Consider the following 24,467-nt stretch of genomic DNA (forward strand, 5'->3'; position numbering starts at 1 on the left):
CAGGAATTCAAACTCATGACCACTTGATCAGATACAACTGTCAATTATCACTGAGCTAAATTCATGTCAATTACCACTGAATTCATGTTCGAGTTTTAGGTCAAAGTTTATGGAATTGGGAAAATCTCCCCCTTGTCAATTCGAGAGGGCTCAAAATGAGTAAGAATCAAAAAACATTGACAAGATCCGAACAGTTTGAAACAATAACTGATGAGATAATCTAAGATTGAAGTCCTGGTCAACCATAATATTTAGTTTTGACAAATAATAGGGAACTGAAACTGGAAATCCCTAAAGAAAGAAAGAAAGAAAGAAAGCTAATTAAATAAATGGGAAGAAGAGAAAATATACATGACCTGACCTGGATGGACTCCCAAAACTTGCACAAAATGGCATGAAAATCCAGTCTAGTCTGTGGACAATTTTTCAGTGACTCAGAACTAGTACATACATCATTTTATAATCTAAATTACAACACAGCCAGATCACTCTGGATCCTCAAAAAATGTACACAGGTATCTCCTATTAAACAGGCCTATTCCGCTAATGTGTTTCGTGTAACAAAATACACCCCGTGAACCCCGAACACAACTATAGACTATGTGAAGAGGCCAGTAGGGGACTTACATTCGGAATCAGATTGCAGAACCACACCACCACCATTGTGTTGCTATGCGCATGGCAACCGATATGTAACAATAATTTGCTGATACAAATTTCGAATATCTGATCTTTTAGAATCCAACCCATTTCACCCATCTGAAAAGTCGACCGACTCTGAATGGCAGCTCGTAGTCTTTGGTAACAGCAGGCTCCCTCCTTGCAGTCTCGGGATCAGACCACACATATACACCACGTTCCTGTCGACTGCCGGGCACTGTGTTATCGAGGATTATGGCAACCAAGAATGCGATCACCATGTGTAATGAGAATAATGTGTTGAGAACATAATTCAGCTGCAAAACAAGAATGGAGAATCAGACACCACCTAAATGAAACTGAGATGTTCGCTAAGGATGGAGCATAACTCACACAACCGAATCAGACACAACCTGTGTTATCGCTAAGGATGGGCTTTTGTTTTTTGTATGTCCTTTCTATATGCTTCTTTTTTCATTCTTCTGAATAAAAAGTTTGATTTCTTATCAATAAAAAAAGACCCACACAACCGAAACATGAAGTGTTACGTTGAAAGGGGAAATGAACAAGGATGAACAAGAAAAGAATTGCATTTGTTTGTTAAGATCTCATATTCCATTTCCATTATAAAATATTAAGTTCAAATATTATTTTGGACTCTGTACTTTTTAAATGTCTATTTTGGTCTCTGTACTTTTAGATTTGGTCCATTTTAGTCGTGTAAAATGTCTAGTTTGGTCCCCATACTTTTTTAAAAATGACCATCTTGCTCCCTTTATCTTTTTTTTTATGACTTTTTCCAATCACAATTAGACACTATGATAAATCATACAAACACTATGATCACTAAATTTCTTGAGATGTAGTTATAACTTTATATAAAAGGATTTTTGTTGTATATAAAACTTGTGTTAAAATCTTGTAAATTTCTTGAGATGTAGTTATAACTTTATATAAAAGGATTTTTGTTGTATATAAAACTTGTGTTAAAATCTTGTAAAGCAAGACCAAAATGGTCATCTTTTAAAAACTACAAGGACCAAAATAGCATTTCAAAGGTACAAGGACCAAGTTGAAAGGTACGGGGACCAAAATGATGCAAAGCTAAAAAATACAGAAACCAAACTAATATTTAAACCTAAATATTATAGTCAATGAAAGCAAAGTTGAAACTTACATGTGAAAGGTGCTAAAGAAATGATCTAGATGATTAATTTCCATCACCTATTAAATTACTGGAGCTTTGTGATGGAGAAAGAAATAGTATACCCCAATATTGGCACCAAAAGTTAATAGTCTCAACTATTTGCAAAAGCATAAAGAGATGGAGGTATTGAGAGAGAGTGAGAGAGAAATACCCCTCCAGATTTACTGTTGAAAGGTCCATGGGAAGCCACAATATATGGCTGAAAATAACTTGGAACAGACAAGTTGGAGCCTGGGGAGATACCGTACTGTTGAAAGTAGGCTGGTATCGAGAGTGAGAAAAATAAAGATAATCCAACAATTATGATATTCCTAGAGCTTCCTGCTTCACTATATCGAAGATTTGACAAGCCTAGTGCTGTTAGCATTGCCCACATGAAGCAAAGAAGAGCAGCAACCATGACGTCAGGAATGGAAGCAATAAGGCCCCCAACTTTACCTGCGAGATCGATTTATTATTATAAAGATCAAACTGAAAATGGAACAAAACCAGAGGTCAAGCATATCATAGTAACCCAGTATTTAAAGTCATTATTCAAGTTTCGAGAGTACACACATCATGGCCTACAAATGTCCCCTATTCTACCTCTATAAATGAGAAAAAGTGACGAGTTTTGGAGGATCATGACACCATGAAACTCAGGATCAAATTTAAAACAGTGAGATCCTTCCTCCTGACTAAAATTAATCACCAATTTCTTTTGCACCTAAAATTGGCATCACCCTTTTCTTGCTCTAGGAAAGAAAAAAGTTATGGCACATCATACTTGGCAGTCATTCCTCATTGATCCTGGTCCTTAGAGTCTCCTTATTTGAAAATAAACCATTTTGAGTCTAGTAGTATCCAATACTCTAAAAGCAGTGACAACAATTTAGGGGGAAAGCGCCAGAACATATGGATTAACTTCGACCAAAAAACAAAGCTATCATTATCATAGAAATTGACTTGGGGAAGCTATAAGAACATAACTGTCCTAATGTGATAGTAACCACTCATGGGACACCACTAACTTGTGATGAATAGAAGTACAAGCGCGCTAAGACAGCAGCCCAGGTTTAAAGAAGCCAAGCCAGATGCCTACCCTCGAGTCAAACTTGACACAATTCTAAAAAGTGCCTACCCTCCCTCACTACCTGCCTCCACTTATAACCACCACACTCTACCAAACTAGCAAATTACCCCATCGGTGTTAAATTCCGACCGACCCATAAACTAAATCCTCTTGGTGATGAACACCTGAATGCTAAAGTTCCTCTTGGTGGCGAAATCCAAAGAGTGAACGTGTCGAGCCAGAATTTTCAAACACAATGGGTCCCTTCATTATGGTTTCTTCAACACTGATTCTGATATAACAATAGGAAGAGAACAGGCACGGCTTGATTAAGCTAGCTCAACAAAATTCATTCAAAGCTCAACAATGATTTTCAATATAATCCTACATTTGAGAAAAAATAAATAACTGAAAAATAAATAACTCTATAAAGTACAACTACAAATCAAGCACATAATATTGGTGCGAAAAAATCCAAGAAGGTTTCTAACATCCAGATAAAACTAGTCCTAAATTTTCAAATTTACTAATTACTCCTAATACAAAAAATAAAAATGCATGCACCCAATTCAAATTTACTCACCTACAAGAGATAACACTATCAGAATGCATGCTCCCAATTCAACTGCTCTGCGGCTTCCCATTTTTGTTACAGCAATAGTATGAACATTTTCAGTAAGCGTTGTAGACCCAGTTCCTGTACCCCATAGACCAGCCAAAATGCTAGAAAGACCTTCCAGGCCAATTCCTCGACTAAGAATACCAGGTGATGGGGGTCTGGAAGCCACCAACAATGAAGCTGCATGATACGAACCAACCTAAGTGGTTCAAGAATAAATTGGAGTCACAATTTATAAATTAAATGAATTTGACAAAAAAGTTACATTAAAAGAAACTGGGAAAAAATATAAACATTAAAATGGGTAATGAACATTCATGTTATGAGATATACAAGCATACGTTCTAAATAGCATTAATAAGGAAAAGAATGGTGTTCAATAAAAATAGTTCCACAATCCAAGCTGTCAAGCATTGTTCACAAAAATTTGATGATATATTCATCAGAACTTGCAAAATAAAAAAACCATAGTGGAAAACACTAAACTATTGTTATTCTTGACCTATTAAACACATAAGTACAGATAATTTTAGGTCTATGAGAACTTTTTGTTCATTTTGCTTACTTCATTTTCCAAACCAATAAATATACTTTTTAAATTAGAAACAGAATAATAATATTATCAAAAATATATATATAAAAGCTGTGTACATATAAAACAGCATGCTTTCACCCCTACAAGCAAAGGGAAATTAAAGAAAACCTATCCAATTTCCATTAACCAAAAGAGAGTAATTAAAACGGCACTTGGAAAAAAACTTCACTTAGAACCAAGGTAACAAGTCAACCAAAATATCTCCGCCACACTTTCCATAAAAAAAAAAATCCAGTCGTTGTTCCCAGTAACTTACCTCGATAAAATGAAGCCATAAAACCTCAGTTTTATTGACAAGGCAATTCCAAATCAATAATCGTAAAATAATATTTCTTTCCAAATTTTCCACAAAATTTGGAAAATGGACCACCAAAATTTACTACGAAACAACAGCTGAAGAAATGGTGCCTTAGCCTTTTCCTTCTCTCTTACATGATGAAAGCAATGAGATAGAGAGGAATCTGTATTTCTCTTCTAAATTCTGCCACAAGAATTAATCTTGGCAATAGCAAGGGACAATCATTAACAGTTCTTCACAGATCGCACTCCTAAACCTGGAATTATTTCTTTGGCTAGTTTTATCATCACCATTTCCATGGGTTGACCTCGTTACATTCCTCGGTATGGAAGAAGCATTACCAACAACTAAACCTTTTTGAGTTTTTATTGTTCTTTACATTCATTTCCTACCATCAACTAATCTCTCATGTTCAAAGGGTAGCAGGGTGTTCAATTGTGAGAGTAACAGCATTCCGGGCAATTTGGTCATGGCCTGATGGGCTCACTTTGGCCTTTTCAGAAGATGTGGGAGGTTATCAAGGAAATTATTTACAGTCTTAAGGATTTTCGTAAGAAAGGGAATGATATATCCAATTACAAATGAGACTTATGTAAGGTCAATTCTCAAAAGGAAAAATTCACCTAGCATCACTTCCAAAAATCAGGATGCATTTTTAGCTGGAAGCTAGAAAGTAGATCAGGATTTTATATCCATCGAGGCGATTGAGGATTATAGGATCCATTGTAGGGATCATTTTTTAGATTGATTTTGAAAACATTTATGATCATGTCATGTAGATTGAAACATGCTACTGCATTTTAGACAGGACTCGGCTTTAACTGGAGAACATGGATTTGGAATTGTTTCTTTAGAAGATTTCTCCTTCTTGGTCAACCGTAAGCCTAGGAGCAAGATTCTTACTAGTTACTACGAGAGGGATCGGTCAGGGCGATTCTCTATCTCCTTTTGTTATTGTGGTGGTGGTGGATCTTCTTAGTATACTTATGTTATGTCTAAAGACATGGATAGAGGCTTAACATAAAGGTCCTAGAAAGGATAAATGTTAGTATTACTTGCTTACAATTTGCTAATGATGACATTTTCTCCTATTCTAAGAGGGAGATTCATTAGTGAACCTTAACAAGATTTTGCATATTTTCTAGACCATTTCTGGCTGTAGGATCAATAAGGAAAAATGTTATGTGGTTGCCCTTAATTGTTACTCAAGAAAGCTCGAGAGATGATCTCATTTGGACTGTTGTGGGGTTTCCTTGTTGCCCATGATATATTTAGGGATTTCACTAAGACATAATCATAGGGTTCACTCATTTTGGGACCCTGTGGTAGAGAGTTCAAAAGCATTTATCTACCTAGAAAAAGGTCTTTTCCCTCAGGGCTGAAGGCTTACATTTATCCAATAAGTCCTTAGAAAGATCCACGCTGTTTTCTTTCTTTGTTTAGGATCCACCCATTAGTGTATCCTAAGGTAGAAAAGTCGTCATGAGGAACTTTTCGCAGGAGAGAGTTGAAGAGGGAGGTTTGTCTCATATAGTTAGATGGGAGGTTTGTCAGATGGGAGGTCATTTTCCAATGAGTACAGGTCGGGCATCAGGAATTAGGAGAGTAAGAATTTTGCTCTCCTAAGTGGCTGCCATGCTTCACTTTAGAATCTGCACCTCGTGCCATAAGATTATTGCAAACAAGTACAGCCATTTCTATGGTAGGTGAACTAGGCACGTTCAAGAGTACTTGGAAAGCTATACTTCTACCCCTGCCCTTAAGATGTTTTAGTGCCCCTTTTGTTTATAATATAGCAGTATCACTTCTTATCCAAAAAAATAAAGAAAAGAAAGCTATATTTCTATCTTCTGCAATTTAGTCATTTTATCAAGTTCTTTGCAGAAAATGAGTGTCGTAGTTGTTTCTAAGATCATTGGATTACTAATGATTCCTTCCATAACCTCTCTCCATGCCTCTACAACCCCTCTTCAAAAAGATGCTTTCACAAAAACAATTTTGCTTCGCAATACTGCCTTTCTCTCCATCGTTCCATAACTTCCATTCTAGGAAACATAGTTAGAACAGGAGGAAACCTAGGATTTATCCACGTCATTGATCCCATTACGTAATGTTTGTCTTTCCCCAAACTCTAGCAATTATCCACGCCTTCAGTTTGTTTCTCTTGTAAATCTTTCTCTTCACCTATTTAATTAGGTAGCCTCTCCATTCAACTTCCATGTTCTAAACTAAGTTTTGGAAAGCTAAAATCACTAAGAAAATCCATTTTTTTCTCTTCATTGGTAGCCTCAAGGATCAACACAGTGGAACCATGGACCTTCATTCAGAGATCTTCATTATTTGTTCTAAGACTTCAAAGGTGCATTGCATGCAAAAGCATGTTGAAGATGTGATCATATTTTATGGAGATGCCACTTCTGATATGAAGGTTTGGAAGAGGTTTCTCGAGAGTTTTGGCATCATTTTGGCTACGAGCAAAAGTTGTTGGAACATGACGGAGGAGTACTTGTTCATCCTTCTTTCATAATTGAAGTTGGCTCATCTAGCCAGCAATATTCTTTCCAATCTCGCTTGGAACATCTGGTTAAAAAGAAATCAGAGCATCTTGAAGGGTGCATGAGGGTCTTGGGAAGAGATTTGGAGTCTAGTTGGGCATTTACAACAAATTTTTTTTTTATGACTTTTGTTCGTGACAACAAACCGCTCTTTGTGATTCTGTTGTTGTACTTTATTCTGTCTTGGACTCTTTTGTACTTTCAGTTACCTTAATGAAAGTTGACTCTCAAACATAAAAAACAAAACAAAACAAAGAAAAATCCTTACGATTGACCTCTTCAACCAAGATCTTTTTCCCCCTTTATCATCACTTCTTATTGTAACAATCCTACTAATGTTAGCATGGGGAATAGAATCATGAAAGTAAACTCTTCATGCCCATTTATACTTTAGTTACTTCCTACCTAATATGGAGAAATGGGCATTACTTTTCCTTCTACAAACTTTAGACACTTACAAAGTCACGTTTTTTATCACATAACATGAGCATGTATGCATATATATCTACATATGCATATCTTAGCAAAGAGAAATGCAACAATAAAAAGATTGTCAGAACAATGAAGATCAAAGAAATACAGGAAGACTAGATACAAGAGACTACTAACCGAATCCACAGATGAGATAACAGACACAACACACATAACAATCGCTGTTTTCCAGTGGAAGACGGGAGTACCCCACTGTAATGGATATGGAAACCTAAACCATGGTGAAGAGTTTAGTGCATGAGAAGTATCAACTCTACAATGCTTCATCCTTGAAACATGCTTTCTGCAGTGGTCAGATATTATATTTGAGGCAGGCACATTTGTATCACAACCTTTATAACTATAAACTCCAGCTTCAGTCAGCAAAAAAGCCAACGCCCATGTGATAACAATTCCCAGTGGAACCTGGCAATGAATTATAAGATCATAGTTAACCCCATGCATGTTAAAATACAACCTTAAAGACGATGTATCAGGAAACTAGCAGTTTCAAAAGTCAAAAATGCCATAATATTGCAACTCCTCACTTACAGCGTAAATTAAAAATATCCGATGGCCAAGAATAGATATCTTCCGGAGATACTGAGGAATTCATGAAAATAGTGTTAGTAATTTGTTTGAAATTTGACTGGAAATAGTGACAGGACAACTAATCTTGCATAATTTAGGTCACTAATTTTTTCTTTTTTTTTTTTTTTTTTGAAATGATAAAATATGGTTCCAAGAAAAAGACTATATAGATGAACATACAAGAGAAAATATAATAACCAACAGTATCTGCACGACGCCAATCTCAAGACAGGCACCAACTAGTGGAAAACCATAACTATAAAAGGAAAGTCCAACAGCAGCAATAGTTGGGGCCACAACTACAGGATGGATCAACCTGAAAAAGATAAACCAATTACGTATTACTTATTAGTCTATGAGCAAAATACAAGTCCGAGTACTGTATAAGTAACAGAAGTCTTCCTTGTCACCATAAATGAAAAGAAGTTAATCAAGAAACAGAAAGATGTTAGAAGTCAGCAATTCCATACCTCAAAATTACCGACATCAATCCGCTATATCCAAGTATTGCTTGAAAAGCTGAAGCTATGATAATTGCACCTTGTAACTCCTTCATTATATGCTTAAAATTCTGTAAGCATTAATACACAATACGACATCTTATAAGATTCAATATGGTATAAAAGCACTTAAATTAGGGATTTCGTGAATTTATGGCATGTAAAAAGATGAAGTAGATTGGGAGATTGATGTAAAAGTATTCCAGATGAAAAAAGTTACTCAATCACGCATATCTTCCAATGAAAAACTCAATAAAAGATCATTGCAGATATCTATTCTCGCCATCAAGAAGTATCATTATTTAGCTTGCTCAATGATTAAGATGTTACATTCATAGCCATTGAAAATAAGTAAAGTAGGAAGCTGGGATTTTTAATTACTTTGTCCATGATTAAGGTTCTGGTCCAAACTACTCTTCCTTAAAACAACCAATCTCTTCACATTGCAATGACAAATGACAATATATCAAAATGGAGGACAAAAAGTAGATTATAGTTATGAGTTATGACTAATGATATTCTAATATTTCAGACTAAAGTTCAGAACTGGCCAGAGAACTAGTGAACTGCATGCTTATATAGCCATCAGCCATCATTAAAGGCTGTCACTGAAGTATAATATACGTATTGAGTACTATGAAGCAAAAATAAAAAAATAGAATTGAAAGGAATAGAATGCGGCAGAAAATTGAAAAATTAAATCACATCCTTTTGGCAGAGAAAAACCATGATACAGAATGCAGGAGTTGCTAATTTCCATACTCAAAACTGCATTAAGAAAACAGAGCAGAAGAGAAGCATACGTTCCCGTTAAGTCCTTGAAACTCTGGGGAATTGATAATTGCCAATGCTGGAGCCAGGAAAACAAACGATGGACCCTGTATCAACGGTAATCTTGAGCCGAACGACGTATGCAAAAGGGTGGTTATGCCGGACACGAAGAGCACTGTCGATACGACATTTGAAGTATCTTCCTATAAGCCACTAACTTCAATCAGACCATCGCACTAAAAATGATGAAAAAGCTTCAAACAAGTAACTTTAATCTACTTACGTAAGTGCCACCCATGGCAGGAACTATAACAAGCGGAATAAGAACCAACGAACCCAACATCGAAATATAATGCTGGAACCCATATAGACCAATCGGGACTGAAATTTCGGGACCAACAAATAGAACCATATCAGCCATGACCTCCAATTCCGAAACTTATCAATTACAAAATCTAGAATATAATAACTAATAGAGTGCTGGTTCTTAGTGTTCTTATATCCGTTAAAACAGTGGAACTCACCAAGACCAGGTGTATCTCTAAGCTCGTACTTCATGTGCGAGTGTCTAGCCACAAATCCATCATCATCACCACCAGTCTGCGGCAGAACATCAACCACATCCTCATTTCTGGGCGGCCGTCTGGGTTGTTGTTGCGCCGGCGCCGCGTCGGGAGGAGGAGGCAAAGCTTGTCCATTCTGTCCCTGTCCAGAACCCTTGGGCAACCCATCAGAATCCCTCCTCCTCTTCACCGTCTGATCCTTCTCCTTCTCTTTCTCGGGCTCCCCATTGGCAGCAGAGCTCCCCCGGAGGCGTCCGGCTTCAAGATCCGGGTGGGCATCGGGGGTAGCCTTGGGCCTCGAAGGAAGAGCCACCTGGCCGGAGTCGGTGGCATTGGTCTCGCCGGAGAACTTGGGGCGGAAGCCGGTGCGCTTGGCCCAAGAAGCAGGCGGCATTGAGGAAGAATCCGGAGCGGGCGGCCAAGGGCCCGGACGGAGACGGGTTTTGGGGTCGGAGGTAGACATTTAGTGAAAGTGAGAGGGAATTAGAGTGACATAGCTGAATGCAGAGCAGATCGGAGCTCCGGGAGTGGCTAGGGCACTGTGTAGAGCTTGCAGAGCAGAATCAATGGAGCTCTCTCTCACTCCTCAGAGGTTAGATAGAGAGAATGAAGTGTGTGTGAGTGAGTGCAGAGCGAGAGAGAATGAGTGGGAGAGAGCGAAGGAAACGCCAAAGAGAGACAACTCAGGAAGCGGTGGACGCCTTAAAACCGCGTTCTTTTTCTTTTTTTTTTTTCAAATTTAAATAATATTTTAGTCTCCATCCTTTCCGTTTTAGTCGTATAATATTTTATCCAAATTTATGATTATATTTCTAAGAAAATCGGTTAGTTTGTTGTCATGCTAGAATTGTGACTCAAATGACACGAAAACTAACAAAATTATCACTTTTTAAGAGTATAGAAATCAAAACGGATATTTCAAAAGCATATGAACTGAAGTGAACAAAAGTAAAAAGTATATGAATTGAAATAGACGTTTTGAGAGTACATGAACCTGTATTTGAGCTTTATTTATTTTATTTTTGTTCATTTTAATCTATGTATTTTTATGATACTTAAGTGCGTATGAGGATGCATGAGTTCTTACCTTCTGTTTTTATATGATGTATTTTTAATGGGTTGTTTGATGTTTTCACTGCTCTATGAAATTTACTAAATTTTGTAGTCATTAAAAATGTCTTATCAAAAGCTATAAGAAGTTTTATTGATCCTGATAGTTGATGTGTTGTAATTACTTTTCTATTTTGATTTATATATTTTAATAAAAGTGATCGTTTGGATATCGTTTGTAAGTTTCTAAAACAGATTCTATGTCATAGGAAGATTATTTACTACAAAATTATGACAATATATCCATAAATTTATTAAATGTCGTGTCATTAAAAGCGTTTTGAAATTTTCAAAAAAAAAAAAACATTTTGAAAGCAAAATGACAACCCTCTAACCCCACATAGTAGATACCTTAATTATTGACTGTGTTAAAATAAACATTTTCTTAAATTTAAAATCAATATAAAATAAACAAAACTAAAATTGACAGAAAAAAGTAGAATTCAAACATTTTTTATATAAAATAAATTCCCTTTTTAAATTAATTTCGATTTATTTTATGGAAAGCTATTTTTCGAGGTTTACAAAAATGTCAGACTCTCAGTGACAGAGAGTCAGACGGCTTCTTTTCTGGATAGCGTTTTAGATTTCATTATTTATCTCTAATTATTAAAAAGAAAATGTATAAATTAATTATATATCAATTTTTTTTTCCTCTTATTCTCTGCTCTAATTCTTATAACTGTATTCAAAATCAAATCCTGTCTTTAATTTTTTTTATTTAAATCACGTTTTAATTCCAACATTTTTAGTTCAAACAAATTTTAGAAATATTCCAAATTTTGTTCCTGAGGAAAGAATAAGTTAGTTTTATCCGAACCTTATATTTGGTTGAATTGAATGTTAGACTTTGATTAGTATCATGTTTATTACATATTATCAAAGGACCGTTTAAGGATTTTTAAATAATATTTTCACATGCATTGTAATTTGTAGGGATTCAAATTTGTGACGGATCGATGATATATACTTTAACTCAAATCGATTCAAAAAATCAAAATTTTAAAATGTCACCAAATTGAAAGTAAATGAAATAAATACTAAAAAAATGTTTAATTATTATTTTGTTACAGCATTTTGACACATTTTGATATCTATAATTTTAATACATTCTAGTCCATGTTATTTTAAAAATGACAGTTTTAATCCTTTCTCATTTATCATAACTTCAACACGATCATGTCTTTTATTAGAATTTGTGTTAAAAAATTTTAAATAGCGATTAAAATTATCACTTTTTAAAAATATAAATATTAAAATCGTCATTTTAAAATTATACGAACTAAGGTGAAAAAAAAGGTTAAAATATAGTAATTAAAATGAAGAATAGAAATTAAAATAAATGAAATCTAAAAATATAAAGATGAAAATAATATTTTTAGAAAAATGAAAGTGACACCGGAGGCTAATTTATTGTCTTGTGAACAAACCGTACAAAAAATATTAAATAAATGAACTTCTGGGGTCAATCTCGCACGCATTTATTAACACTAGTGCCCCCTAAAATTAATTAATTTACATTTCACCAATAACTTCACCTGCATAAGTTATCAACAAATAATCTCAATTGTGGGAATTTGAAATTTATAAAGGATATTTTTATTTTTATTTGCAACTTGGTCCCTACCATTTTGAAATATCAATTGGGTCCCTGTAATTTAGTTTAACTTCACCAATCGTCTATAAATCATTGTTATCCCTATTTTTACCTATTCTTGAATCCTAATCCATGATCAGTCATATAAAAAATGTCTTTTAATTGTCACACAAACAAAAAGATACGATGCATATTCAATATGGTAACACAGTGAAGATTGATGAGATTTAACCAAACTATAGGGACCAAATTTTAAAACCATAAAAAACTAATTGAAATACGTCTAGAAGACCAATTTGTTAATCTAATATTTTTTTTAATTTGTTCACCACTCAAAACAGAAATTATATTGCATATCTTCTTATTCTTATAATTAATTATAACTTTTTTTAATATAAAATGTAGGGTGTCACATATTTGAACTTCTAAGGTTAAGGAATGAGTTATATATTTTTATCTCTTATATGCTTGTAAATAATTAAATTTACCCAACCCAAATGTAGGGTGTCACATATTTGAACTTCTAAGCTTAAGCTTTTGGGTTGAGTGGCAGTTTATTCATCCTTAAGATGGTATCAGAGCGGGAGGTCATGTGTTTGAGTCTCGCCTATCTTTCGTTTTATTTTTATAGGTTGGTCCGGTATATTACTCTCACCTTGTGCCTATTTTGCTGTAGGAGGTTGGTATACAGGTACAACCTTGGTAACTTCGCACGCTCTTCGTTTTGTTGCTCTCCACAGTACTCTTCGACTAATAGGTTTTATATTACGTCAATTTGAACTTGTTCGATCAGTTTAATTGCGACCTTATAATGCAATCGCATTGTCGAGTCCAATTGTTATTTTTGGTTATGTATTCCTAATTTATCCACTAGGTGAGTTTGGTTGGTTTTGAGAAATATAGAGGTTCGTAACTATTCATATTTCTCATTTTGAATTTATAAAAAATATTTTTGCATATAAATTTTCAAAACAATAAAATCATCCTTCTTTCAAAAGTATTATTTTATCAATTTTTTTTATTATTGAAATGCATAAAAAGTTGAATATTTAACTTGAAAAACTAAATTCATACAAACTTTTTTACTTTATTTAATCTAAAAATGTAATACACAAGAAACAATAAACTGTTATCGAAAGTAGTTACATTATTCAAGATTGAAGAAAGAGGGAACACGTAATAAGAAATGAGAAATAAGAAATAGAAACTTTATCGAACAGATCCTAAAAATTTAGGTTTAATTACTTTGAATTTTTTTATTAGAATTATATAAGTGGGAAAAAAAATAAAAGGACAATAATATTCAGCTTGGCTTGCTTGATAGTGACACCATCTGGTGTGAGAAAAAAAAAAAGGAATAACCAATCACTGTTATAGAAAGAAGAGCCTATAAATGTAATTTTAGATATCAAATGCATCAGAAAAAGAATCTACACAAATGTCATTTTTGATAGCAACACATGAGCAAACGAAAAAAAGAAAATCCAACTTTGCAAAAAAAGAAATAATAATAATAATTAACAAATAAATAAATGCTTATTCTAAATCGCCTTTATTCAAAACTAATGGCCCTACAAGGCATTTTTAATTAATATTTATACATATAAGTGAAGTATAAGTTTTTAAACCAATTTTGAAATGTTAAAATTTGTGTGCTTATAATGTATTGACTCAATCAAATTCTTAGAAGGAGCTAAAATGTCAACTACCGTGTTAGTCTATTTAGCACAACTTCGTTCAATTTCAAACCAGATACGATATTATTTGAGTATGACTATCTGACTTGAGGTTTCATCTTATAATATGGTATCACGTTCCTACCTTTTAATCAAGTTGCCAATTCAATTGATCACCTCTTTATCGTTCACAACACACAACTCTATAAACTGTATGATTTAAGGAGATATTGTCTTTTATATCCTTTATCGTTCAAATTAAACTCACATGCTTATAAATATGATTTCATGTAATGCCCTAAGTGACAGTTTTTAGTTCTTAAATAAGAATTATCCTTATCATAATCTCTTAAGTACATGATTATCAAAGTCACTCCAATAAACACCACATTGGTAAATTGAACCGTAGATTTTTATTTTTATTTTTTAACATCTACGTGTAAAGTCGTTTATTTTTATTAGATTTATCTTTTTAATAATATTTAAATATAAGCGTTGGAAATGATTTCTTAAATGGTCTTCATAAATAATTTTCGTAATTTTGAGATTCAATGCTACCAAAAAATACTCATATTAGTTTTTCTTTATAAAACAAGCTTTATTTACTATAATTAATTTATTTATGTTTCTTCTTTTAAAGCCATTTTTGAATCTCAGTCAAATTTCAAAAGTAGAAAAACAGAACTTTCTAAAAGTTACTTTTTTTTGTCTTTTATCATTTCAAGTTTTTAAAGCACTGCTACAACCTGTAATTTGAAAAATATATTAAGAGAGTTAGATGAAAAAACAAATAAATTGTCTATAAATAAAATTTTGAAAAAAAAGACCAAAAAAATAATTAAACAAACTCTACCATTTTTTAGTGCTATTTAGAGTGTGTTTAGATTAATGATTTTGGAATGGTACAAGTGTTTTTATTATTAAATCTAGAGTATTTTCATAATTAGAAAATATTTTTACAATAATCAGATTGGTTCATAATCATCTGTTGAACCATCACTTTAAAGTTGATTATACAGAAAATAATTATGAAGCGATTAACTGAAAATCAATTTATAATAATATAGTTTTTTAGAATTATTTTTAGAGGCAGTGCAACCAAACAATTTTGTGATTAAAATAAGTTTAAAAAAATTAACCAAACACACAAATATTTTAACTAAAACTTTTTCTTTTTAACAGATAATGAAAATGATCAAGTTAGAAGGCATGGAACAGTTTTTTTAGAACAATAACATTAATGCACCAAAAGGATTATGAAATTCATGTTCCAAATAATAAAAGGCTATATTAGGTTGGATTTTTTTACAAATTAAATTTGAAATCTACTTTGCATGCTAATCTTTTTAAAAGGTAACACTTTGATTAATTTAATCTCTTAACTTTAATATATAATAATTTAATCTTGTTATTCTAAAATTTGTTATAATTTAATTCAACTTTAATAGGTAACGATTTAATCTTTATACTTTAAAATTTGTAATGATTTAATCCTTACCAGATAAATATTGTCCATATGTAATTAGGTTTCTTACCTACATGATAAACTACCAAGAGACCAAATGTGGTACCAATCGGAGTATAACTCAACTCGTTGAGGCACCCATTTCGACAAAAAGGATTGTGATTTGAAATTTCCACTGATAGCACACTTTGTGAGCTACGTTTCATGAGATTTATATTGAAATTATTTGTTAGTTTTCGTTTCTTCATGACAAATTTAAGCACATAAGATATATTTTGTAGGAATAAAGTATCGGGAGGAAACAAGAATTATTTGGGTCAAAATGAGAGAAAAATCGGAATCAAAGTGACCAAGATGGAATAACAACAAGATTTGAAGCCAAAAACCCGAGAAGATAGCACCACGACATTGGCCTAGAGCGACGCGACGCTCCGAAGTTTAAATTTTGCGTTTTGTGAATAGTGTAGCGCCATGGCCCTGCCACGACAACTTTTTAGAAAAATAGGGTTGTGCAGCCGTCGAGATGGAGGAGTTTTGGGAGAGGTTTTTTTTGGTAGTTTGCCTTTTTGGCGAATTTGGAGGGTAAGGAGACCATTTGAGAGCTTAGAAAAGTGATTTTCAAGGCTCGGGATCATGGGGGTCGCTTCGGAAACGGACGATTGACACGCGGAACATAGTTTCTTCTCTTTTCCCTTGGTTTTTCTAGTTTTGTTATGGACTTCTCATTGTGATTTTATTATTTTCCATTGAAATGAGAAATTAAACCTCTTATCTTAGGGATTGATGTAGCCATTGAACTTCATACTTTAGTTTTCTAGATTGAATGTTTATGAATGTTCTACTTATGTTTCTCTATGCTTAATGCCTTGAATCTACTGGTCATAGATTGATTGATTTTAGACTTGAAATCTTATGCTGGAGAGAGGTGGTTTATAGTTAAAACTGATATGCATAACTAGGGTTTTAAGGTCGGGAGATTTAGAAGTTCTTTAGAGGTCGTTAAAAGACTTGTTCAATAAAGCCTTTACTTGTTATTAAAACTAGATAAGGATATTGGTTTCATAATTGCTATGGAGAATTAGCTTGCGCTCGGGGGAGGCAGTTGAGATTTGAGAGTTCTTGGCTTATAGAATTAATAATTCATTCAATTTTGACTAATTAAGTAGTTGGTTCATAGATTCAATAGGTGAAATCAATTCCCTAAAACTTTTCTCCCAATTGTTTTTATCTTTGTTATTGCATGTTTATTTCCTTTGATTACATTCTCCAATTTGATTTTGATTATCTAAATAAAATTGAGCGTTTGTATCTGTGGTACTTGAGTGACATAGAAACCCAATCCAGAGGACGATATCGGTATTTGACTTACCACTTTATTAAAGCTTGACCCGTACACTTACGATAAGCAATTTCTGCTGCATCCACCCACATATTATACTTAAAAAAAGAGACCAGATATGTTTATAAATTACATGGATTAAATCGTTACATAATAAAAGTCGATACTTTATTTGTGCTGGATTTTTCACGACAATACTAAATTATTACAATCAATATATATAATAAAGTTTAGACACTGAAATAGTTACGAATTTAAAAATATAGGGGCAATCCCCATCTCTGCCCCGTTGGGAACCCGTCCCCATTAGAAAAATATTTTTTTTTAATTTTTAATTTTTATAATTAATTTTTGTTATTACTTGTATAACAAGGGAATAAAAAGTGGCTAAATGAAATATTAGCTTGAGTTTTTTTTTAATAAAAAGTAGTTATAAAATTAATATATATTAATATTATTATATACAAAATTAGAAAAAGTAATAAAATATTAAACGGGGTGGGGACGGGGCGGGGAATCCTCCCCCGTCCCCGATTAAACGGGGGATTCCCTGACCCAATCGAGTCGGGTACCCGTGGAGATCGGATCCCATTGATTTTTTTGTCATCCCTAATGGTAAGCACTCGGGTCGGGTATCTGCGGGGATCGAATCCCAGAGTTTTTTTGTCATCCCTAATGGTAAGCACTTGTCATCTCTTCAAGGGACGACCATAAGACGTGTCGCTTTCTTGGTGCCACGTCTGATTTTTTTACGACCATCTCTTGAAAAAAATATTATTATATATTAAATATCATTCAGTGGTTTTAAATATAACATTGTTGTTGGTAGCAGTAGATGAGATGCTAACTCTTCATTCTTGCTTTCACGAGTTCGAGATGGGATTAAATGTTGTTTCTTTTTTCTTTTATATATTATTAATGGTTTAAAAAAGAAAAAATTGCATGAATTCCAACTTGAACCCATATGGATATGATACAAGGGTGCACCACCTACCCCACTAAAATTTATCTTGCTATAAAATTTACTGCATAATATTTAATACAACATAATATTTTATTTTCTTTCTAATACAATCTAATATTTTATTTTCTTTCTAAAAATTAACATCCAGTTAGTCGTCTCTTCAAGAAGCGACCACAAATGTATGTCAATAGATAGTCATCTCTTCAACAGACGACCATCTATTAATTTAAAAAAAAAAATCAGATGTGGCACTAATAAGGTGTCACAAAGCGCCACGTCTTATGATCATTTCTTAACGACCAAGTGCTGACAATGACATGGTCGTCTCTTGAAGAAACACATCTGTGGCAGAATAATTTTAAAAGTATTATTTTTTGAATAAGTTTGAAAAAACACATTTTTTATTTAATTTTATTTAAACCAGCATTATTTTCAAAATAAGTTTTTAATAAAACATTATTAAAAAAAAAAAAAAGCCGTTGAGGCGAGGGATCCAATTGCAAATTAGAAATTAGTAAAAAGGCAAGTTTTGTTCTTAAAAGTTAAAACAAATCGTAATTCCCTTTTTAACATTTTTTAAATTTTATTGAATATCGATTGTAATTTTTGTCATCACCTTAAAGAGGAAGTACCATATTTTTATTAAATTGCACTTTGATTATTTATTAAAATATTCCTTCTTTTAACGTATATCATTTTTCAAAATAAACAAAATATTAGCCCGGAATACTTTAGTTTTTTTTTTCAATTTAGTTACTTATATTTTAATGTATATTTTTTAATTATTATACCTCTTCTGTACATGAAAGTTAAAATTGGATAATAATATAAACTTACAATTGACATGATACTTAATATTTAGTAAGGTTGGTAGAGAAATTTAGAGAATAAAAACTAACCCGAGCTTAGTTCAACGGTAATTGACATATATTTCTAAATGTCATGAGTTTAAATCTTCCACTCTTACTTATTGTACTAAAAAAACTTAGAAAATGAAAGTGGAAAAGTTCTAAATTTAAGTAAATTTTGAAAACTAGAAAAGGTAGTTTTTTAAAATTTGTTTTTGTTTTTCTATTTTGACTAAGAGTTTAAATGTATTTTTAAGGAATGCAAAAACTATGCCAAATAAAGGGTAAAAATTGTCATAATTTAAAAAAATTGAAAACCAAAACCGGATCGAAATGATGGAGACTAAATTGAAAAAGCACCTAAATATCGTGGACTAAAACATATATTTACCTATTGTAATATCATGAGAAACACCCTTACTTTTAAAAAATATTACCAAAATATGTTGCTTTTTTTTTGTTAACTTACCGTTTTAGTCCACAAACTTTTACATTTGTGTCTAACAGATCCCTCTAACAGATCCCTACAATTAAAAGACTATCCAAATAAGTTCCTAAAATTTTAATTTTGTGTCTAACAGATCCATGAATTTTAAAAGTATTTGATAAATCTAAATTAAATTTTGTGTCTATTAGAATCCTAGACTTTCAATTTTGTGTCTAATAGGTCTATAAATTTTAGAAATTGTCGAAGAGGTCAAAGACTATTAGGCACGAATTTGAAATGGTAAGAATCTATTAGACAACTTTTAAAGTGTGAGAACTTATTAGACATAAAATTAATAGTTTTAAATATTTTTAAAGTTTAGAAACTTATTAATCACAAACTTAACATTTTAAATGACAACTTTTTGTTATTGTTCTTTTTTGTTATGTACCTTTGGAATTAATTCCTATATATTTCTTGACACCAAATGTTGTAAAATCAGGTGGTTGTACTGTAAGATTAATCGAGGTACTTATAAACCGGCCCGAATGCTCGAAAGGGATGATTTTGTTTTGTTAGATAGAAGGTGACATATGCAATAATTAAGAAGGGGGCAAGAAAGGCTGAAAAAGTAATTGGGGGTTGGAGTTGCAGCTTGGTCAAATTTAGAGCATATGGTAATGCATGGCTTTGTGACATTGTTCATTTGATTCTCTCTTTAAAATGTCAAAAACATTAAAATTTCAACCTTTCATTTTAACTTCAACCCCTCTCTACTTTATGTTATATGTAACCAACATTTACTATTTTTTTTTGTTATGTCTCTGACATGACATGTCAATTTTTTCTCTGTAAACTTACTAGTAGGGTGTGTTCGGGAGGTTGGTTTTCTCTCATTTTTCGATGTTGAATGTTCTGATGAATACTTGTACAACGGTGTGGTGTTAAGTTCAACACACTTTGATGCCTACGTTAGATAATTAAAGAATAGCAAAACGTAGGTCGTGTAGAATGTACCTTGAGTTTCAGGGCTCTCCTTGTGTTGGCTCAAATGGGCCGACTCGGGTTGGGTGGTCTAGCCCAATAAATTTGATCCACCCACGTCGTTTGTCCTTGCATTTAGGTGACACCCATGACATAAATTATATATTTTTTCTATATTATTCTTGGTAGAAATTATATATTTACAAGTGTGGATGTCAAATCACATGGGACGAAAATCTCCTATCACATTGTGAATTGCAAATGAGAAAAGTCTGGTTGTTTGAACATTCAACTAATACAAAATTAAACCATTGTGTTATTTGTTGAATTGACTATAACGATAAAAGATACCACAAGGATATAGCGACAAAAATGACTATTTCAGTCCTTATTTACACAATTTTAACATAAATTTTATACATAACATAAATCTTTTAATATAAAATTTTAGTTACATTACAAGAAATATATTGAGTATAGTGTCATGTTAAAATTTTGATAGAAAAAAATGAGATTAAAAATACAATTAAGGGGTCAAAATGGTCACGTTTTAAAAGCACAAGAACCAAAACGAACATTTTGAAAATACATAAACTAAAATAAACCAAAGTCGGGAGTACAAACCAAAATAAACTAAAGCTGAAAATATAGAAATCCGACCTATATATATATATATATTTTTTTTTTGAAAAAATTATGACCCAAAGGGAATGGAACATAAACTCATGTTTTACAAGTAGAGGCCCAATGGAATTCATCTCACAAATATTTGAGGCCATTAGGCTATGGCTATGGGGATGGGCTTCCCTTCTGAAAATCCAAGATCCAAGATCCAAGATCCAAACCAATTTTCTGTTTCAAGTTTACCAGTGATTTGGGGATTTTGGGGAGGTTTTAGGGTTCCAGTGAGCGAATTCACAGTCGGAAATGGCAGCTTCAGCTTCAGTTGCACTAAGATCCTCGTGTCTGCGAGCAATTTGTAGAATATCCACCAGTTCCGCCGCCCGAAATGTCTCCGTTTCATCGGTCCTTCCCTCGCTCCGCTCAAGTTTCGTTCCTCGGAGGACTTCAATTTCCCCTACTCACTCTCTAAGGTTGCTGCCTGATTTCGAGTTACTACCTACTTTCGTCCCTCTGTATTTCATTCTGATGTGATGTGATGTGATCGTTTAGGTTGTTGCGACGAGAATTGAGCTCCCTTCGACCTGTTCACAGCGCAATTGCCTCCGCTTGCCTTGTTTCTGAGCTGCCCGCCGAAGCCAGCGCCTCCGTAGAAGGTCAGTGTTCGTATGTTTCTTGCTTCCTCATCAGTGCTGTTGTTTTTTGAATTGGCTTCATTCGCATCAAATTTGAGTAGTACTCGACCATCTTAATTGTAGAAATAGTTCCTTAGAATATATGCAGGTGCAGCCAAATAGTTCCTTATGACCTATTCTAACAGAACTCCATAGCTATTTACTACTGTTCAGTTAGCTGAAACGTTGAATTTAATTTTTGGGATTGAAATCAAGATATGGGAACAGTGCAAGAGATGAATTGTTCAATTGTGAGTTCTATAAGGGGAAGTTAGGAGCTGTCAGGATTAGACCGAATTGTCTACAATCTGATCATGATTATATTCAGCAACCTGGATGTGAGGGAATTATGCCCTGAGAAATGTTTATCATGTATTGAATCTGTAATAAACTAGAGGAAAGTGGTTCAAGAATAAAATTGGTGGGTGTTCTTTGGGGAGTACGATGGTCAATTGTCATGAGATCTTAAGGTTACTTGTGTTGTATGACCTTTAGAATAACTCTTGAAGTTAGTCCAAATGAATTACTTTGTGTGAGTTCACTAAGAAGGATCCACAGAATAGATGTTTATCTTCCCGGCCTGATGGAAACTCATGATTCTTCATCTCCTTCAAAGCTTCCCGAATTCCACCTGCGTGATGACTGATGGGCACTGAACACAAATCTTTTCTTGACTCTTGAGACTAACTCTGTCAGACACAAAAAGAATGCTATTTTACTTATTTATATAAAGTGATGGGAGAATGTTGGACACATCATCTAATTATGATAAGCCAACTTAAACATAAGTCTGTTGCAAGGAGAAATGAAACCAAAAATAAACTATCCCCATAAAATTAAATACGGAAGAGGGAACTAGAAGAATCTCAAAATTTAAATTATTCTGTACTCCTTCCAAATTGTACCTGTCAACTACCACAAAAGGGTTACAATTCCCAAACGCCTTAGATAAATGAAGCCTAACGAAATGCACAAAGTAATTTCTGTTGCTTCAACCAACGTTCTTTTTTGCTCTGTCTTAGAAGTGTCTACTTCCATTCAAACTTCTTAAAAAATAGCTATCATTCTTTTCGTTATTTGTGGCAACTGAACTTGAAAGGAGACTATTTCCAAACAGCACCCAATTTGGATGAGAGAGGCCTGATAAATGCTGTATCTGAGAAAATTTATATCATCAGAACCAAGCTAAATGAAATACACGAGAAATGATCACAATTAAGGTTGGAAGCAAGAGTGTCTTATTTGAGTATGATAGTTCATGTTCATCTTCTCATGAGTAGAAACCTAGAAAATGGGCTAACTTCATTAGGATTGAGTTTTGATCACCAGATTTCAGGCAAGAATGTACAAGCTTAAAACTAATTTGAAACAATGACACTCGTATATGTTTTAATATTAGATTCAGGGGTCTCATATCTGAAAGTGTTACCGCTGCCCCAACTCATACCACACTCTGTTATTGCTCTTTTATTTCAGAGCACCGTATGTTTTCCATTGCCATATAGCATTGCTTAAATTCGAGGCATGGGCCTATTATAAGATGTGGTAATCAATCCGTATGATAAAAGTGGATTAGAATCTCGGAATAAGATTAGGCCAGACTAACAAATTTCAAAAGAGGTGAACAGATGGACAAAATAGTGAAGGATATTATGCTTTTCTTCCTGTGATACATGAATCTTGCAACTACTATCTGGTAGTGTGACCTTGACCATGGTTCCTAGCTACATAATCAGTTGTTAATTTAATTTTTTGGGTACATGTCTAGTGAGACAGATAAAAATAGGCCAATGTTATGAACCATGACCATGCTTTGACCCCTTTTCTCGGACTTGATAACAGGTAGATTTGTGAACTATCTCAGCCCCATCTAGCACCAAACGCTTATAGAGATGCAGGGTTTTCTTCTTGTGTATTAGATTTCCAGATTCACTTCATAACGTCTTCTGCTGTTGATTATGAAGACATGGTTTCTTTGGTTCCTTGAATTGATTGTACTCATATAAGTATATTTATGTTACATTAAGCAGCCAATTTTGCTAGTCTTGTTTTTATCAAGCCCCAGGTGATGACACCCCCAATTGGCCAAACTCCAACCAGGTTAGTGATACAACTATTTTCTGATCTTGCTGATGGCTTAATGTCAAGATTAGATCGTAAACATATTCAAATTAGATATCGGTGCTCGTCGGACGAACATAGGGATGAGAATTACCTGCATTTTTTTTGTTGTGTTGTGGTAAGAAATTAGGGCTGGAGAGATACTTATGAATCTAAAAGTTTTCGTATTTCTTAGTTGTGTTACGTTACATTCGAAAAAATTTTTGAAATCCTTTTTTATTTCTTAAAAACCACTGCTTCTTGATTTCGGGTTGAATTCAGTAGAAATATATGTAATCTGACGAATACAGTAAATTATTTTGTAAATTTAAACTTAAGGAAAGTGAAATTTTTTTTAGTGTTTTAATTAAACATAGTTGGAGATTTTAAAATTTCAAATAAACAATTATAGCTTATTTTTGATGTTTTATTTTCAAGAATTGGTTTACTAATCTCGAACAAAGACAAGAAGAGAAGAAAAGGCTGCGTTTGAAAGCTTGTTGACGTTCAGCATTTGTTGATTTTCAATTTGAAATTGTTAGTAAGCATTTTTATGACAAAATTTCTAGAGAAATCAAAATGATTTGTTAAGAATTAAGATTCAACCAAGAAAAAAAAAAGAAGAAGTATTTGTTTGAAAATATACAACGTACGGCTTCAAATTGGACTGTTTTACTTTGAGCTTTTCTTTTTAAAATAACAGTTATTATATTTTTCTAACCAATTAGTAATCCAAGTCAATTTCGAAAACGGAAAAATAATGATGAATTGAATCGTTTGTTCAACTATTATTGTTAGTTGG

At 33.3% G+C, this 24,467-nt stretch overlaps 2 protein-coding genes across 3 annotated transcripts; one reads left to right on the forward strand and one right to left on the reverse strand.

Moving 5' to 3' along the window:
• Positions 1 to 304: 304 nt before the first annotated feature.
• Positions 305 to 10,539, reverse strand: NAT12 (nucleobase-ascorbate transporter 12). Of its 2 annotated transcripts, XM_088121775.1 has the most exons (11): positions 9,822 to 10,539; positions 9,581 to 9,678; positions 9,330 to 9,500; positions 8,497 to 8,597; positions 8,207 to 8,342; positions 7,988 to 8,038; positions 7,574 to 7,861; positions 3,481 to 3,715; positions 1,998 to 2,284; positions 1,053 to 1,121; positions 818 to 956 (listed from the first exon to the last, which is right to left on the reverse strand). In XM_088121775.1, exons 1-10 carry the CDS (start codon positions 10,321 to 10,323, stop codon positions 1,098 to 1,100), a joined length of 1,893 nt encoding a protein of 630 aa, XP_087977901.1. In that variant the 5' UTR covers positions 10,324 to 10,539; the 3' UTR covers positions 818 to 956; positions 1,053 to 1,097. The 2 variants fall into 2 exon arrangements, with proteins under 2 accessions (XP_022152915.1, XP_087977901.1); XM_022297223.2 differs by lacking the exon at positions 1,053 to 1,121 and having other exon boundaries at positions 305 to 956; positions 9,822 to 10,538.
• A 10,577-nt stretch (positions 10,540 to 21,116) lies between these two features.
• On the forward strand, positions 21,117 to 23,607 carry LOC111020511 (PPR containing protein). The gene is made up of 3 exons (XM_022297196.2): positions 21,117 to 21,364; positions 21,444 to 21,547; positions 23,408 to 23,607. Exons 1-3 carry the CDS (start codon positions 21,198 to 21,200, stop codon positions 23,437 to 23,439), a joined length of 303 nt encoding a protein of 100 aa, XP_022152888.1. The 5' UTR covers positions 21,117 to 21,197; the 3' UTR covers positions 23,440 to 23,607.
• Positions 23,608 to 24,467: the final 860 nt, after the last annotated feature.

The sequence above is a fragment of the Momordica charantia genome (genome assembly GCF_013281855.1).
Source record: "Momordica charantia cultivar OHB3-1 chromosome 3 unlocalized genomic scaffold, Mcharantia_2.0 BLBB01000003.1, whole genome shotgun sequence".
Classification (NCBI taxonomy): domain Eukaryota; kingdom Viridiplantae; phylum Streptophyta; class Magnoliopsida; order Cucurbitales; family Cucurbitaceae; genus Momordica; species Momordica charantia.

Bases quoted from the DNA above. Each gene is read 5' to 3' on its own strand.
- NAT12 (XM_022297223.2), bottom strand. From the start codon at position 10,323: ATGTCTACCTCCGACCCCAAAACCCGTCTCCGTCCGGGCCCTTGGCCG. The intron at 9,679-9,821 runs GTGAGTTCCACT...CCGAAATTTCAG, and splicing joins TAGAGATACACCTGGTCTTG to TCCCGATTGGTCTATATGGG. The intron at 9,501-9,580 runs GTAAGTAGATTA...AGTGGCTTATAG, and splicing joins CTGCCATGGGTGGCACTTAC to GAAGATACTTCAAATGTCGT.
- LOC111020511 (XM_022297196.2), top strand. From the start codon at position 21,198: ATGGCAGCTTCAGCTTCAGTTGCACTAAGATCCTCGTGTCTGCGAGCA. The intron at 21,365-21,443 runs GTTGCTGCCTGA...GTGATCGTTTAG, and splicing joins TCCCCTACTCACTCTCTAAG to GTTGTTGCGACGAGAATTGA. The intron at 21,548-23,407 runs GTCAGTGTTCGT...ACTTGATAACAG, and splicing joins AGCCAGCGCCTCCGTAGAAG to GTAGATTTGTGAACTATCTC.